Raw genomic sequence first — 17,914 nt, forward strand, 5'->3', positions numbered from 1 at the left:
GAATAGCAGTGAGCTCCAGTCGGCATATTAGGGGTTAATGTTTGAAGTTAGGTGTCGGCGATGTTAGGGAGGGCAGATTAGGGGTTAATACTATTTATTAAAGGGTTAGTGAGGCGGATTAGGGGTTAATAACTTTATTATAATAGCGATGCGGTCCGGTCGGCAGATTAGGGGTTAATAAGTGTAGGCAGGTGGAGGCGACGTTGTGGGCGGCAGATTAGGGGTTAATAAATATAATATAGGGGTCGGCGGTGTTAGGGACAGCAGATTAGGGGTACATAGGGATAATGTAAGTAGCGGCGGTTTACGGAGCGGCAGATTAGGGGTTAATAATAATATGCAGGTGTCAGCAATAGCGGGGGCGGCAGAATAGGGGTTAATAAGTGTAAGGTTAGGGGTGTTTAGACTCGGGGTACATGTTAGAGTGTTAGGTGCAGACGTAGGAAGTGTTTCCCCATAGCAAACAATGGGGCTGCGTTAGGAGCTGAACGCGGCTTTTTTGCAGGTGTTAGGTTTTTTTTCAGCTCAAACTGCCCCATTGTTTTCTATGGGGGAATCGTGCACGAGCACGTTTTTGAAGCTGGCCGCTTCCGTAAGCAACTCTGGTATCGAGAGTTGCAGTGGCGTTAACTATGCTCTACGCTCCTTTTTTGGAGCCTAACGCAGCCATTCTGTGGACTCTCAATACCAGAGTTATTTTAAAGGTGCGGCCAGAAAAAAGCCAGCGTTAGCTACTCGGGTCGTTACCGACAAAACTCTAAATCTAGCCGAATAGGAGTAAATTAGAAAGGTGCTTAAAATCTCATGCTCCATCTGAATCATGAAATAAAAAAATTGGGTTTAGTATCCCTTTAAATTTTGTATACTATGCAGAAAGTTCCAGTCCTGTTTAAAAGTAAGGAAGTGAAAAACTTAAATACTGCTCTTCGTTACTTCATTTGGAGAAATAAAAGACCCCAAATTTCAAGCTGCAAACCTTTCGCTGCCTAAAAAATATGGAGGTTTAGCCCTTCCAGATTTAAGTAAGTATAATCTGGTCTTTCTATCCCGAATTGTGATAGACTGGATTCTGAGCAAAGATTATTTTACTAACAATAGTCTTGAAACTAATATGCTCGTTCCATATCACCCAGGAGCCCTTATTCATTGCTCAACCGTCACAATTCCTAAACAGGTGAAAAAACTTAGCTCTATCTATACTGTAATTCGAGCTTGGAAGAAACTAGGAGCAATTCTAAATATTAACCTAAATACACCTAAATTCCAGACAATATTGGACAACCTTGAGTTTCAGGGAGGCAAACAGTCACTAATTTTTCCTAACTGGCATAGAGCAGGTCTGACCTTTCTTACTCAATTTATAGAACCAAATGGTCAAACTATTAAAACATTTGACACTTTAAAACATGAGTTTAATTTGGTTAATAAAGATTTATTTGCATATTTGTAGGTCAGGCTGAATTATCATTGTGTGAGCGGACATGATCCGATATTGCGGATCATGTCTGCTGCACATCGATAAATGCCGACAGCATACGCTCTCGCCATTTATCATTGCACCAGCAGTTCTGGTGAACTGCTGGTGCAATACCGCCCCCTGCAGATTCGCGGCCAATCGCCCGCTAGCAGGAGGTGTCAATCAACCCGATCGTATTCGATTGGGTTGATTTCTGTCTATTTCTGTCCGCCGCCTCAGAGCAGGCGGACAGGTTATGTAGCAGCGGTCTTTAGACCGCTGCTTCATAACTTGTGTTTCCGGTGAGCACGAAGGCTCGCCAGAAACACAGGCCATCAAGCTCCATTCAGAGCTTGATAATTTGGCCCCTATGTTTTTGAACTCATGAAAAAATATAATTGGGCTTGGTCATGGGAGAAGTTAGATAGTTGGCCCATCCTTGTTAGAAGTGGCTTTTCATCTATCTCAATTTGGTATGATCTTTTGTTCAGTCGAGTTGGCGAAGTGAACATGAATGATATGGCACAAAAATGGAGCAATCTAATTTTAGGAAGTAATATAAAACCCGATCAAGTGAAATCCTCTATTGCCCTTTCAATGCTTACCACGCTCTCTGTAAGCTGAAGGAAATCCCATTTAAAACTATTATATCTAACCTATTATTCTCCGCAAAAAGGGTCCAACTAGCACAACCTGAAATTTAATAGTAGTAAATTTAATCTTTCTCATTGAGAGAACACAAATAGCTGAACACAAAAAAAATCATAAACATAATAATCTTAGCAACGAGAAGTTTAATATTAAAAAAATGGCAAGATAAAAGCATTCCCAGTATTACAGAAATTAAAAATTATTTTAAAAAAACAATGCACCATAGAGCAAATTGACACTGATATAAATTCCGAACGCAATATAATTTTATTTTTCAAAAAATGGTTGACATTTATTAAAATTCTCCCCTCTGGTGAAATAGATTATTTAATTTATTCTATTAGGAACTCTGAGATTGTTTTATTAGGAGTCTGGAAAACTAATGCTGTCTCCTACAAATTACTTAGTTTAATATCCAACTCTTGTTGTTGTTGTTGTTTTTTTTTTTTCCTTCCCTGGGTGGGTCCAATATGGATAGGTTTTATTTTCTTTGTATGTATAGTTAAGCTGAGTTAAGGAAAATGCCATCAAGGGCTTACAGGGGAAATTGGTCTAAGTAAGCAATGGTACTAGAATTATATTGTACCACTGTATAAGTGTGCCCTTTGTTGGTCAATAAAAAAATAAAAAAAATGACATGCTGAATCATGAAAGTTTAATTTTGACTAGACTATTCCTTTAACGATGCATGTCATACAGGGTACGTCACACACAAACTGGTCTTTAAAGACCAGCGACGTACCCTGTACGACGTTAGGGTTTAAAGCGTCTGGAAGCGATCCTGATCGCTTCCAGTCACTTTCAAGGTATTGCCGTGATGCCTCGATATTGAGGCATCACTGCAATACCTTTTTTCCAAGACCGATGCAGAGAGAGCCACTCTGTGGCCCTCTCTGCACCGGTAGCAATGGTGCTGATCGTTGGTGGGTGGGAGCAGCTGCAGGGAGGTGGGTGGGCGGCCCATCGCTACCCGGCATCTGGTTCCTGTACGTGCAATGTGCACGCCGGGAGCGTGCAGGGGGGGGCCTGCAGGGGGCACGCGCGTACACGGGTGTGTGCTCGTGCGCGCGCAGCAACCACTGCCACCAATGTACTTCAATGGAAAGGAGGGAGAGGGAAGGGGGAAAAAACATAATTTATGCTTACCTGATAAATTTATTTCTCTTGTAGTGTATCCAGTCCACGGATCATCCATTACTTATGGGATATTAACTCCTCCCCAACAGGAAGTGCAAGAGGATTCACCCAGCAGAGCTGCTATATAGCTCCTCCCCTAACTGCCATTACCAGTCATTCGACCGAAAACATGCAGAGAAAGGAAAACCATAGGGTACAGTGGTGACTGTAGTTTAATGGAAAAATTACCTGCCTTAAAGTGACAGGGCGGGCCGTGGACTGGATACACTACAAGAGAAATAAATTTATCAGGTAAGCATAAATTATGTTTTCTCTTGTTAAGTGTATCCAGTCCACGGATCATCCATTACTTATGGGATACCAATACCAAAGCTAAAGTACACGGATGACGGGAGGGACAGGCAGGCTCTTTATACGGAAGGAACCACTGCCTGAAGAACCTTTCTCCCAAAAACAGCCTCCGAAGAAGCAAAAGTGTCAAATTTGGAAAATTTGGAAAAAGTATGAAGAGAAGACCAAGTTGCAGCCTTGCAAATCTGTTCAACAGAAGCCTCATTCTTAAAGGCCCAAGTGGAAGCCACAGCTCTAGTAGAATGTGCTGTAATTCTTTCAGGAGGCTGCTGTCCAGCAGTCTCATAGGCTAACCGTATTATGCTACGAAGCCAAAAGGAGAGAGAGGTAGCCAAAGCTTTTTGACCTCTCCTCTGACCAGAATAAACGACAAACAGGGAAGACGTTTGTCGAAAATCCTTAGTTGCCTGTAGATAAAATTTCAGGGCACGGACTACATCTAGATTGTGTAGCAGATGTTCCTTTTTCGAAGAAGGATTAGGACACAAAGATGTAACCACAATCTCTTGATTGATATTGCTGTTAGTGACCACCTTAGGTAGGAACCCAGGTTTAGTACGCAGAACTACCTTGTCTGAATGAAAAATCAGATAAGGAGAATCACAGTGTAAGGCAGATAACTCAGAGACTCTTCGAGCCGAGGAAATCGCCATTAAAAACAGAACTTTCCAAGATAACAACTTGATATCAATGGAATGAAGGGGTTCAAACGGAACCCCCTGTAAAACATTAAGAACTAAGTTCAAACTCCATGGTGGAGCAACAGTTTTAAACACAGGCTTGATCCTAGCTAAAGCCTGACAAAAAGCTTGAACGTCCGGAACTTCTGACAGACGTTTGTGTAAAAGAATAGACAGAGCTGAAATCTGTCCCTTTAAGGAACTAGCGGATAAACCCTTTTCTAAACCTTCTTGTAGAAAAGACAATATCCTCGGAATCCTAACCTTACTCCATGAGTAACTCTTGGATTCGCACCAATATAAGTATTTGCGCCATATCTTATGGTAAATCTTTCTGGTAACAGGCTTTCTAGCCTGTATTAAGGTATCAATAACTGACTCAGAAAAACCACGTTTTGATAAAATCAAGCGTTCAATTTCCAAGCAGTCAGCTTCAGAGAAATTAGATTTTGATGTTTGAAGGGACCCTGGATCAGAAGGTCCTGTTTCAGAGGTAGCGACCAAGGTGGACAGGATGACATGTCCACTAGATCTGCATACCAAGTCCTGCGTGGCCATGCAGGCGTTATTAGAATCACTGATGCTCTCTCCTGTTTGATTCTGGCAATCAATCGAGGAAGCATCGGGAAGGGTGGAAACACATAAGCCATCCCGAAGGTCCAAGGTGCTGTCAAAGCATCTATCAGAACCACTCCCGGATCCCTGGATCTGGACCCGTAACGAGGAAGCTTGGCGTTCTGTCGAGACGCCATGAGATCTATCTCTGGTTTGCCCCAACGTCGAAGTATTTGGGCAAAGACCTCCGGATGAAGTTCCCACTCCCCCGGATGAAAAGTCTGACGACTTAAGAAATCCGCCTCCCAGTTCTCCACTCCCGGGATGTGGATTGCTGACAGGTGGCAAGAGTGAGACTCTGCCCAGCGAATTATCTTTGATACTTCCATCATTGCTAGGGAGCTTCTTGTCCCTCCCTGATGGTTGATGTAAGCTACAGTCGTGATGTTGTCCGACTGAAACCTGATGAACCCCCGAGTTGTTAACTGGGGCCAAGCCAGAAGGGCATTGAGAACTGCTCTCAATTCCAGAATGTTTATTGGTAGGAGACTCTCCTCCTGATTCCATTGTCCCTGAGCCTTCAGAGAATTCCAGACAGCGCCCCAACCTAGTAGGCTGGCGTCTGTTGTTACAATTGTCCAGTCCGGCCTGCTGAATGGCATCCCCCTGGACAGATGTGGCCGAGAAAGCCACCATAGAAGAGAATTTCTGGTCTCTTGATCCAGATTCAGAGTAGGGGACAAGTCTGAGTAATCCCCATTCCACTGACTTAGCATGCACAATTGCAGCGGTCTGAGATGTAGACGTGCAAAGGGTACTATGTCCATTGCTGCTACCATTAAGCCGATCACCTCCATGCATTGAGCTACTGACGGGTGTTGAATGGAATGAAGGACACGGCATGCATTTTGAAGCTTTGTTAACCTGTCTTCTGTCAGGTAAATCTTCATTTCTACAGAATCTATAAGAGTCCCCAAGAAGGGAACTCTTGTGAGTGGAAAGAGAGAACTCTTCTTTTCGTTCACCTTCCATCCATGCGACCTTAGAAATGCCAGTACTAACTCTGTATGAGACTTGGCAGTTTGAAAGCTTGAAGCTTGTATCAGAATGTCGTCTAGGTACGGAGCTACCGCAATTCCTCGCGGTCTTAGTACCGCCAGAAGAGCACACAGGACCTTTGTGAAGATTCTCGGAGCCGTAGCCAATCCGAATGGAAGAGCTACAAACTGGTAATGCCTGTCTAGAAAGGCAAACCTTAGATACCGGTAATGATCTTTGTGAATCGGTATGTGAAGGTAAGCATCCTTTAAATCCACTGTGGTCATGTACTGACCCTTTTGGATCATGGGTAAAATTGTCCGAATAGTTTCCATTTTGAACGATGGAACTCTTAGGAATTTGTTTAGGATCTTTAAATCCAAGATTGGCCTGAAAGTTCCCTCTTTTTTGGGAACCACAAACAGATCTGAGTAAAACCCTTGTCCTTGTTCCGACCGCGGAACCGGATGGATCACTCCCATTAATAAAAGATCTTGTACGCAGCGTAGAAACGCCTCTTTCTTTATTTGGTTTGTTGACAACCTTGACAGATGAAATCTCCCTCTTGGGGGAGAGAATTTGAAGTCTAGAAGGTATCCCTGAGATATGATCTCTAACACCCAGGGATCCTGGACATCTCTTGCCCAAGCCTGGGCGAAGAGAGAAAGTCTGCCCCCCACTAGATCCGTTCCCGGATCGGGGGCCCTCGATTCATGCTGTCTTAGGGGCAGCAGCAGGTTTCCTGGCCTGCTTGCCCTTGTTCCAGGACTGGTTAGGTCTCCAGCCTTGTCTGTAGCGAGCAACAGCTCCTTCCTGTTTTGGTGCAGAGGAAGTTGATGCTGCTCCTGCTTTGAAATTACGAAAGGAACGAAAATTAGACTGTCTAGCCTTAGGTTTGGCTCTGTCTTGAGGCAGGGCATGGCCTTTACCTCCTGTAATGTCAGCGATAATTTCTTTCAACCCGGGCCCGAATAAGGTCTGCCATTTGAAAGGTATATTAAGCAATTTAGATTTAGAAGTAACGTCAGCTGACCAGGATTTTAGCCACAGTGCTCTGCGTGCCTGAATGGCGAATCCGGAATTCTTAGCCGTAAGTTTAGTTAAATGTACTACGGCATCTGAAATAAATGAGTTAGCTAACTTAAGGGCTTTAAGCTTGTGTGTAATCTCATCTAATGGAGCTGATTCAAGTGTCTCTTCCAGAGACTCAAACCAAAATGCTGCTGCAGCCGTGACAGGCGCAATGCATGCAAGAGGTTGCAATATAAAACCTTGTTGAACAAACATTTTCTTAAGGTAACCCTCTAACTTTTTATCCATTGGATCTGAAAAGGCACAGCTATCCTCCACCGGGATAGTGGTACGCTTAGCTAAAGTAGAAACTGCTCCCTCCACCTTAGGGACCGTTTGCCATAAGTCCCGTGTGGTGGCGTCTATTGGAAACATCTTTCTAAATATCGGAGGGGGTGAGAACGGCACACCGGGTCTATCCCACTCCTTAGTAACAATTTCAGTAAGTCTCTTAGGTATAGGAAAAACGTCAGTACTCGCCGGTACCGCAAAATATTTATCCAACCTACACATTTTCTCTGGTATTGCAACTGTGTTACAATCATTCAGAGCCGCTAACACCTCCCCTAGTAATACACGGAGGTTTTCCAGCTTAAATTTAAAATTTGAAATATCTGAATCCAGTTTGTTTGGATCAGAACCGTCACCCGCAGAATGAAGCTCTCCGTCCTCATGTTCTGCAAATTGTGACGCAGTGTCTGACATGGCCCTAATATTATCAGCGCACTCTGTTCTCACCCCAGAGTGATCACGCTTACCTCTTAGTTCTGGTAATTTAGCCAAAACTTCAGTCATAACAGTAGCCATATCCTGTAATGTGATTTGTAATGGCCGCCCAGATGTACTCGGCGCTACAATATCACGCACCTCCCGAGCGGGAGATGCAGGTACTGACACGTGAGGCGAGTTAGTCGGCATAACTCTCCCCTCGTTGTTTGGTGAAATATGTTCAATTTGTACAGATTGACTTTTATTTAAAGTAGGATCAATACAGTTAGTACATAAATTTCTATTGGGCTCCACTTTGGCTTTAGCACATATAGCACAGATATCTTCCTCTGAATCAGACATGTTTAACACACTAGCAAATAAACTAGCAACTTGGAAATACTTTTCAAGTAATTTACTATAATATGAAATCGTACTGTGCCTATAAGAAGCACAGAAAAAGTTATGACAGTTGAAAATTAATAAACTGAAAAGTTATAGCATCAAATCTTTGTAAAAAACACAATTTTAGCAAAGGATTGCTCCCATTAGCAAAGGATAACTAACCCTGATAGCAGAAAAAAAAAAGAAAATACAGAAATAAACGTTTTTTGTTTTTTTTTATCACAGTCAACTACAATCTCACAGCTCTGCTGTGAGTGATTACCTCCCTCAAAACAAGTTTTGAAGACCCCTGAGTTCTGTAGAGATGAACCGGATCATGCAGGGAAGACAATAAACTTCTGACTGAATTTTTTGATGCGTAGCAAAAGCACCAAAAAAGGTCCCTCCCCCTCACACATAACAGTGAGAGAGATCAGTAAACTGTCATAAATTAAATAAAACGACTGCCAAGTGGAAAAAAATAGTGCCCAAAACATTTTTTCACCCAGTACCTCAGAAAATTAAACGATTTTACATGCCAGCAAAAAACGTTTAACATTAATAAATTGAGTGTTATTAAAAAGCCTGTTGCTAGTCCCTGCAAATTAGGCTAAAGTTTTATGCATACAGTATAATTCCAGTGAAGTGCCATTCCCCAGAATACTGAAGTGTAAAATATACATACATGACAGCCTGATACCAGTTGCTGCTACTGCATTTAAGGCTGAGTTTACATTATATCGGTATGGCAGAATTTTCTCATCAATTCCATTGTCAGAAAATAATAAGCTGCTACATACCTCTTTGCAGATTAATCTGCCCGCTGTCCCCTGATCTGAAGTTTACCTCTCCTCAGATGGCCGAGAAACAGCAATATGATCTTAACTACTCCGGCTAAAATCATAGAAAAACTCAGGTAGATTCTTCTTCAAATTCTACCAGAGAAGGAATAACACACTCCGGTGCTATTATAAAATAACAAACTTTTGATTGAAGGTATGAAACTAAGTATAATCACCACAGTCCTCTCACACATCCTATCTATTCGTTGGGTGCAAGAGAATGACTGGTAATGGCAGTTAGGGGAGGAGCTATATAGCAGCTCTGCTGGGTGAATCCTCTTGCACTTCCTGTTGGGGAGGAGTTAATATCCCATAAGTAATGGATGATCCGTGGACTGGATACACTTAACAAGAGAAATAATGATCAAAAGGATCTGGGAGGGGATATTGAGGGGGGCAGCTACACTACAGAAAAAATTACATTATATATAAAAAAAAAAAAACATTTTTTTTTGGGAGGCAAACTGGGTACTGGCATACAGCTGCCAGTATCCAAGATGGCAGCAAATAGGTAGTGAGGGAGGGTTAGAGAGCTGTTTGTGGGGGATCAGGGAGGTTGGGGGCTAAGGGGGGTCCATCACAGCTGAACAGATATTTTTTTAAAAAAAAAAGAAGAAAAAAAAAAGCCTTTTATTTTAGTAGTGGCAGACTTTCTGCCAGTATTTAAGATGGCAGGGACAATTGTGGGGTGGGGGAGGGAAGAGAGATGTTTGGGAGGGATCAGGGGGTGGGATGTGTCAGGTGGGAGGCTGATCTCTACGCTAAAGCTAAAATTAACCCTTCAAGCTCCCTACAAGCTCCCTAATTAACCCTGTCACTGCTGGGCATAATACAAGTGTGGCAGCAGCATTTAGTGGCCTTCTAATTACCAAAAAGTAATGCCACAGCCATATATGTCTGCTATTTCTCAGAGAAGAATTTACAACCATTTGTGCCATAATTGCACAAGCTGTTTGTAAATAATTTCAGTAAGAAACCCAAAGATAGTGAAAAAGTGAACGATTTTTTTTATTTGATCGAATTTGGCGGTGAAATGGTGGCATGAAATATATAAAAATGGGCCTAGATCAATACTTTGGGTTGTCTACTACACTACCCTAAAGCTAAAATTAACCCTACAAGCTACCTAATTAACCCCTTCACTGCTGGGTCTAATACAAGTGTGGTGCACAGCGGCATTTAGCGGCCTTCTAATTACCAAAAAGTAATGCCACAGCCATAAATGTCTGCTATTTCTGAACAAAGGAGATCACAGAGAAGCATTTACAACCATTTGTGCCATAATTGCACAAGTTGTTTGTAAATAATTTCAGTGAGAAACCTAAAGTTTGTGGAAAAAGTTTGTGAAAAAGTGAAAGATTTTTTTTATTTGATAGCGTTTGGAGGTGAAATGGTGGCATGAAATATACCAAAATGGGCCTAGATCAATACTGTGGGTTATCTACTAAAAAAATATATATACATGTCAAGGGATATTCAGGAATTCCTGACAGATATCAGTGTTCCAATGTAACTATAGCTAATTTTGAAAAAAAAAAAAAATGGTTTTGAAATAGCAAAATGCTACTTGTATTTATTGCCCTATAACTTGCTAAAAAAAAAGAAAAGAACATGTAAACATTGGGTATTTCTTAACTCAGGACAAACTTTAGAAACTATTTAGCATGGATGAGTGTTTTTTGGTGGTTGTAGATGTGTAACAGATTTTGGGGGTCAAAGTTAGAAAAAGTGTGTTTTTTTCCATTTTTTCCTCATATTTTATAAAAAATTTTATGGTAAGTTATAAGATATGATGAAAATAATGGTATTTTTAGAAAGTCCATTTAATGGCGAGAAAAACGGTATATAATATGTGTGGGTACAGTAAATGAGTAAGAGGAAAATTAAGGCTAAACACAAACACTGTAGAATTGTAAAAATAGCCCTGGTCCTTAAGGGAAAGAAATTTAAAAATGGTCTTGTCCTTAAGGGGTTAAGAAGCTATGAACGCAGCTTTGGAGCTCCTTTGGCTGCAGGTTTGAATCAGCTAGCTAGAAATTTAGAGATCATGTTTATACTTACAAGATTTCAGTAAATGTCAGCTGTATTTTGGTGTTTTTTGGAACGTCAAAGTGCCAGACACAAAATGTGAAATCAGGATGTCTTCCAGGATAATTGGGGCTGGTGATGGTTCCAGAAAAGGCTTCAAGATTTCCTCCACATTGAGCAGGCTCTGAGAGTATTCCCGAGAAAAATAAAATAAAGTAAATCTGGTTTAATGTACATACTGACTAAATGAAAGATATCAGGGGCAGATAATTTGGCCTGCAACTCAGTGTATCATTATTTACATTATCTCACATATTATCCTGTATACCATTACTGTAAATGGATGTTACCTTAGTTGGAAACCAATACTAGCATTATCAATACTGCAACGTAAAGTAATAGACCTGGATTTTACAAGTCGTCTAAATTAAAGACGCTTATAAAAATACATACTATCTTAATCTGAGTCAGTATTAAAAATCCTTCTCTAGAGAACTGGGGGGTATGTGGGCTTTAGAATGTCACTTGTACTTACAGTACCATTGTACGTGTTGTATGAGTGGCTCCGGATTATGAGATGTATTCCGATTGCTGATTTCCAAATGAGCACTTCATCTATAGATAATAGTTTTGTTCTACAGATAGTTGTGTTCTACAGATAATAGTTGTGTGCCTATGAGCTGTTTTACAGTTGGGATTATTATTATTTTTATGGAGGTTTATGAAGGTGTAAATAGAAGGTTTTAAGTATAAAGAGACAGTGTACTGTTGGGTTTTGTCATTATTGTTGTGTTCCCAATGACACATGTTGCATGTTGGAGTGTATTACATTGTTTGTAGATAGCTCCTTTACCTTTGTTTTGTAATTTGAGGTGGCTAATTTTCCCTGTTGAAACCACCACCTATGATGAAGATTTCAATACTGCAGAAAAAAGCTATATGAATGGGAAGCATCAGAGGAAGTGACCCTCTCAGTGGGGCTGAGGGAGATAGGACTCAGCCTTTTTAAAGGGTGTTCCTGCACCACCTTTAAATACAATGAACTGTTATATCTTGCTTGCCTTACTGAGACCACTACCCCTTTAAATACTGTATACTGACACTGTGTTAAACCTTTAAAAAACAAAGAACCCTAATTTAAAGGGATATTTAACAATTGTGCATAAAAGGCCCATTTTAAACATGTTAAAATATTTTGTATAAAAAAGTTTGAATCTAAACTACCTAAATTGATTTTAAAATGTAAAAGTGCATGCCTGTGCTGCTCATGGCTAACAACAGATTCCTCACTGGTTAGACAGCTCCCAAAATTCTAATGGAGAACAAGGTCATGCCCCACAAACAGTTTCTTTTACAAGATATGACGAGTCCACGAATTTCATCCTTACTTGTGGGATTTATCCTCCTGCTAACAGGAAGTGCTGTTACTTGTGGGATTTATCCTCCTGCTAACAGGAAGTGGCAAAGAGCACCACGGCAGAGCTGTATATATAGCTCCTCCCTTCCCTCCACCCCCAGTCATTCTCTTTTCCTGTGTTAGTACTAAGAAGAGGTAAAGTGAGGTGCTAGTTTAGATTCTTCAATCAAGAAGTTTTTTATTTTAAAATGGTGCCAGTGAGTACTATTTTTCTCAGGGGGAAATCCTCAGTATATTGCTTCCCAAGAGGAGTGGAGACATCTTATTTTCTGCCCTGATGTTGATGATCTTAGCAAACATTACCTAAGATCCATGATGGTTTCCACAGCTCAGCTGAAGGTAGTGTGAGAAAATCTTCAGTGTGGAGAACGGTGTCTTGCTACAAGCAACATTAAGGTATGTTCAGTCTTTTGTTTCTGGGGATACTTGATGCATCAGAACAGGCTGACATTTTTCCTTATATGGGGAAGGGTAAGCAGTATACACTATATGAAAGGAAATGGTGTACCTGAAATCCATTTATATTATTTGCCAAAGTATGTAAATATATCTTTGATGCTTATTTAGGGCTGGACGCTGGGAGTTGCAGTTTGCTTAAGGGCTGTTAACTTTATCACTGGTTTGAGGAGTGCAGTGTTATGATGTTTGCTGTGTATACAAGAGGGCACATGGCTTTATTTTTTGTCTTACAAGTCGACATGTTGTTTTTACTTGCGACCCATGCGGGTCTTAGTCAGAATCAGAGTAACGCCCACAGTGGGGGGGGTCCTATTTTCACGCGCTCAGACGCGCAGTAATATCCGGAACGCATAGCAAGCAGAGACTGGGTTCTGGTGGGGCCTAAGTTGTCTCAACCTATCAAAGATTTTTTCAAACTTCAGGCTACAGCAAGTGTATTCCGGGGGCAGGTAGGCACTACAGTAGAGCTGTGGCGTGGTTCAGGGGCCAAATTAAGATATTTAATACATTTCTGTTATAAAGTGTTTTCTTACATATCTATGCAAGTGGATGCAATACTTATAGAGTATTTTGGGCACTCTAATATAATATTTTCTGTTCCAAACAAGTTTTCCAGATGTCAGAAAAATAGTTGCGCTTTTAAAATTTAAAGGCGCAGTACCGTTTCTGTTTGCATTAACATTTTTGCATACAATTTGAATCAGAGTTCAATATTTTTTTTTTTTTTTTTGAAAAGCTTTATTGAATGTCCAGCATAAACAGAAATAACCAACAATCTTTGGCAAATAAACAAGAGTTGCATATTTAACATTGAGTTGAGTTACAGTCAAGTAAACAGTGCGTTAACAGTGTTTTCAACATTGCTCTTGGTTTAAATATCTGGTACATTGTTCTCATCTTTTCAGTGCATTATTATACATTATAGTTTTAAGCGTATCAGTCTTTTCAGAGTTATAATTAAGCTTGGGTATTAAGTCATACCCAGAATGTAAACAGTATCGGAAGGAAGAAAGGAGGAAGATGAAGGGGGGAAGAAAAAAAAAAAAAAAAAAAAAAAGGGGGGGGGGGGGGAGGGGAGAGGAAGGAAGAGATGGGGAGGGAGGGAATCATGAATGTGCGGGAGCGAGTGAGGGATATGGGCAGGAGCGGGGTTCACCCTTGTAGGTAAGCTATTCCTATCACCCAATGTGATATATATATTACATTATTAGTTCTCATAAGTTCTTTCATCTAGGATGTGTTCTCTATAGCGAGTCAGGTTGTGCACCTCCAGGGTCTGCAACAGCGTATCAATTAGAATATTGGTCTCTATTTTGATCTATTATATGCTTTTGCCTTCCCATATCATGACCATGTGTTCATGAAGGGCTATTTTCCCAGATCTAAGGTAGTGATACCTTTCCAAACCTAGCAGATCTCTAACTCCATGTTTCCATTCATTTAAGCTTGGCACTGTTACTGATTTCCAATACTTTGGAATTAGGCCCTTAGCGCAGTTCAGCAGCAAAAGAAATAGAGCACGCTTCGCCTCTAGCACCATCTTAGGCATGGCGTGGTAGACCAGGTATTGTGGGTTTGGGGGCAAGATCATTTGCAGGAGTCGGCTGCACTCTCGGAAGACCGCCTCCCAAAATACACCTATTCGTGGACATGTCCACCATATGTGCATGATCGATCCCTGTTCTCCACAGCCCCTCCAACACTCTCCATTTGTCTGTGGGTAGATCTTATTCAGCCTTTGTGGGGTCAGGTACCATCGGCTTAGAAATTTAAAATGCATCTCTTGTAGTTTCATAGAAACCGATGCTTTCTTAGCTTTATTGAAGATCTGTAACCAGTCTGTTGGGGTGATATTTAAGTCAAGATCCTTTTGCCATGCCTCTGTATAAGAGGGCAGTGTCTCTTCATCGCCTGTTGACAGTAATTTGTACAGGCGTGAAACCAGATGGCCCGGTGGTTGAGCCATCGTACATATTGATTCAAAGGGCGTTCTCTCTCTTGTGAAAGCAGCCATATCACTTTGTCCATTAACGTAGTGATGAAACTGTGCTACTCTGAACCAGGAGGAGAATAGCCATTGATCCCATTCCTGCAGGCTCTCTTGGGCCTTGATCTTCCCGTCACAGAAAGCATTAGAAACCGCCGCTTCTGCTAACGTATATTTACGTCTTGGGGCATGTGTTCTGTATGCTAAAGCGTTGTCTGGGTTTTCATAAACCGGGGTTACGGGCGATGGTTTGGTAGAGATATATTTATCTTGCTTAACCAGAGAATCCCACACACAAAAAACGTCTTCCAATAGTGGGTATTGATGGATCAATGAGATCCGATTCTCTGTCGAGACCCACGCAAGGGTGCCTACGTTGCCTCTTTGTAAGATCTCGCAGTCAAGGTCGATCCATGCCTTGTCTGGTTTGTTATGACACCAGTGGGCCAGTCGTTGTACATTTATCGCTTTAAAGTACATTTTCAGCAGGGGAACTCCAGCTCCCCCTCTGTCTCTAGGCAGATACATTGTTTTTTTCCTGATTCTCGGCCGTATGCCATTCCATATGTATGCCTCCATTTCCGATTGGATCTGGTGGATAAGAGGTATTGCCGATAAAAGAGGTACCGCCTGCATTATATACAAAGCTCTAGGCAAAACATTCATTTTGATTGCATGGATTCGGCCCATCCAGGAGATGGACTTGTTTTTCCATTTCGTCAGGTCCTCTTTCACTGCATCTCTAAGCAATTTGTAATTTATGTCGACAATGTCGGAGACCACTGGTGTCAGGATGATCCCGAGATATCTCAAACGATGTTTTGTCACACTAAGTGGGCAGAGCGTGCATGTCTCCTTGAAAGTATCAACTGGTATGGAGATATTAATAATCTCGGATTTGGTCAGATTAAGCAGAAAGTCCGAGACTTTTCCAAATTCCGCGAACTCTGCCAATAGTGCTGATAATGAGGCAGACGTATCAGATAACATCACAAGAACGTCGTCCGCGTACATGGCTAACTTGTGCTCTTTTTGCCCGACCACTAATCCCGAGATATTAGGATTGTTGCGGATTTTGCAAGCCAGCGTCTCCATCACTATTGCGAATAGTAGAGGAGACAGGGGACACCCCTGTCTCGTCCCATTGGTGATCTTAAAGGATTTAGAGAACATCCCATTGACTCGCACCTTAGCACTCGGTGATGAGTATAACGAGAAAATTGTGCGTATAATGCCGTTACCAAAACCCAGTTTAGCCAAGGCATGTCTCATAAATGACCAATTGACCCGGTCAAATGCTTTTTCAGCGTCCGTTGACACAAGGGCCAACGGAGCTGAGTTGTTATGGGCGAAGGATATCAGTTGTATTACCCTAAGGATATTGTCCCGGGCTTCTCTGCCCGGGACAAACCCCACTTGGTCCGTGTGGACCAATTGTGGTAAGAGCTTAGAAATGCGATTAGCGATAACCTTCGCCAGGATTTTAATGTCCGAGTTAAGGAGCGAGATTGGCCTGTAGCTACTAGGCTGGGTCTCAGGTTTTCCTGGTTTATGTATGACTGTGAGGTGCGCTTCAAGCATAGAGTCGGGCAGTGAGGTCCCATCTGACAGCTTATTGAATATCTTCAGTAAGCGTGGAGCTAGTTTGTCTGAGAATGCTTTGTAGTAGCGCATGCCAAAGCCATCTGGGCCGGGGCTTTTACCTCCCGGCAGGAGCTTGATCGCTGATTGGATCTCTTTGATCGTGAATGGTGCCTCAAGCTTAGATGCCTCTGCCTGTGTCAGCCCAGGCATCTCTATTCCATTTAAGTAGTCTAGTATGGCTCTCTCCTGGGGATCCCCAAGAGTTTGATCCCGCTCCTCTTGAACTGTAGGATGCAGATTATATAGGGTTTCATAAAAGCTTCCAAAGGTGTCAGCAATAGCCGACCCTTCTTGGTGTTTGTTACCAGAGCAGTCAGTTATCTCATATACATATGTTTTCAGTCTTTGGCGTGCTAGTGCTCGCGCTAGGAGTTTGCCTGCTTTGTTACTTTGTTCGAAGTAATACTGTCGGAGCTTAAGGGCTTTAGATTGCTGTTCAGCCTGTATATGGGTCAAAAGAGCTGCCCTGGCTTCAGCAAGGTCCTCCTGCAATGCACAGTCAGCAGGTCGTGCTTTATGTGCAGTTTCAGCTTGTTCAACTTTTTGAAGAAGGATGTTATATCGGTGTCTATGTTCCCTTCGAAGGATCGAAGTGTGTCTAATCAAGACGCCTCTTATGACACACTTATGTGCCTCCCATACCAAGTTATCATCTAGGTCACCTTCTGAGTTAATGCAGAAGTATTCTTCAATGGCGCAGTTTAACTTCTGCTTTAATAATGGGTCATCCAGCAGGGCCTCATCGAGGCGCCATACAAACGGGGTGACAGGCATTTCCGGCCATTCGATGGTGCATCTCACAGGAGCATGGTCAGACCAGGTGATCTGCCCTATATTGCTGCTGGTGGTAATAGATAATCCTGCTGGATCCGTGAGAATATAATCAATTCTCGTGTATTTCCTGTGTGGATGAGAATAGAATGAGTAATTCTTGGTAGATGGGTGCATTGTACGCCATATATCGTGGAGGACCAGGTCCCTCATGCATTTAGTTATTTGTTTCACAATTTTGTGCTTAGTACTTGATAGACCGTCTGAAGTATCTAATGTAGGACAGAATGAAACGTTAAAGTCTCCACCTAGGAAGACAATCCCCTTCTGGTTTTCCAGGATGTTATTTGTTAGCTTTTTAAAAAAGACATCCTGTGCCACATTGGGTAAGTAGGCGTTAACAAATGTTACATGTTTTCCATATAGCGTCCCAATTAGCATCAGAAACCTACCCTCAGGGTCTTTTATTGTCTGCTCCATCCGAAAAGGTACCCTAGTCCCGAATAGTATTCCCACCCCGTTTTTTTTAGATGGGCCAGATGCAAAGTGCGCTACTGGGAATTTTTGATTATACCATTTCGGTTCTTTAAATTTAGAGAAGTGCGTCTCCTGAACATACACAACGTCCCCGCCCATCCTCTGAAGGTCCCTAGTGACAATTGACCGCTTCCCAGGGCTGTTAAGTCCTTTGACATTGATTGTAATTAGGTCTATGGTAAGATTTCCGGGACCTCT

General features: G+C 41.9%; 1 protein-coding gene across 1 annotated transcript in view; it reads right to left on the reverse strand.

Annotated features, from left to right (window-relative positions):
* LOC128640223 (CUB and zona pellucida-like domain-containing protein 1) overlaps window positions 1-17,914 on the reverse strand; it is a gene marked incomplete at its 5' end in the record, with an annotated part of 101,509 nt that overhangs the window by 67,969 nt on the left and 15,626 nt on the right. Inside the window, one exon of the mRNA XM_053692625.1 lies at window positions 10,935-11,085. Coding sequence (XP_053548600.1) covers window positions 10,935-11,085 — 151 coding nt within the window. The remainder of the gene's footprint in view (window positions 1-10,934; window positions 11,086-17,914) is intronic.

This window comes from Bombina bombina, chromosome 9, assembly GCF_027579735.1.
Source record: "Bombina bombina isolate aBomBom1 chromosome 9, aBomBom1.pri, whole genome shotgun sequence".
In the NCBI taxonomy this organism is placed as follows: Eukaryota; Metazoa; Chordata; class Amphibia; order Anura; family Bombinatoridae; genus Bombina; species Bombina bombina.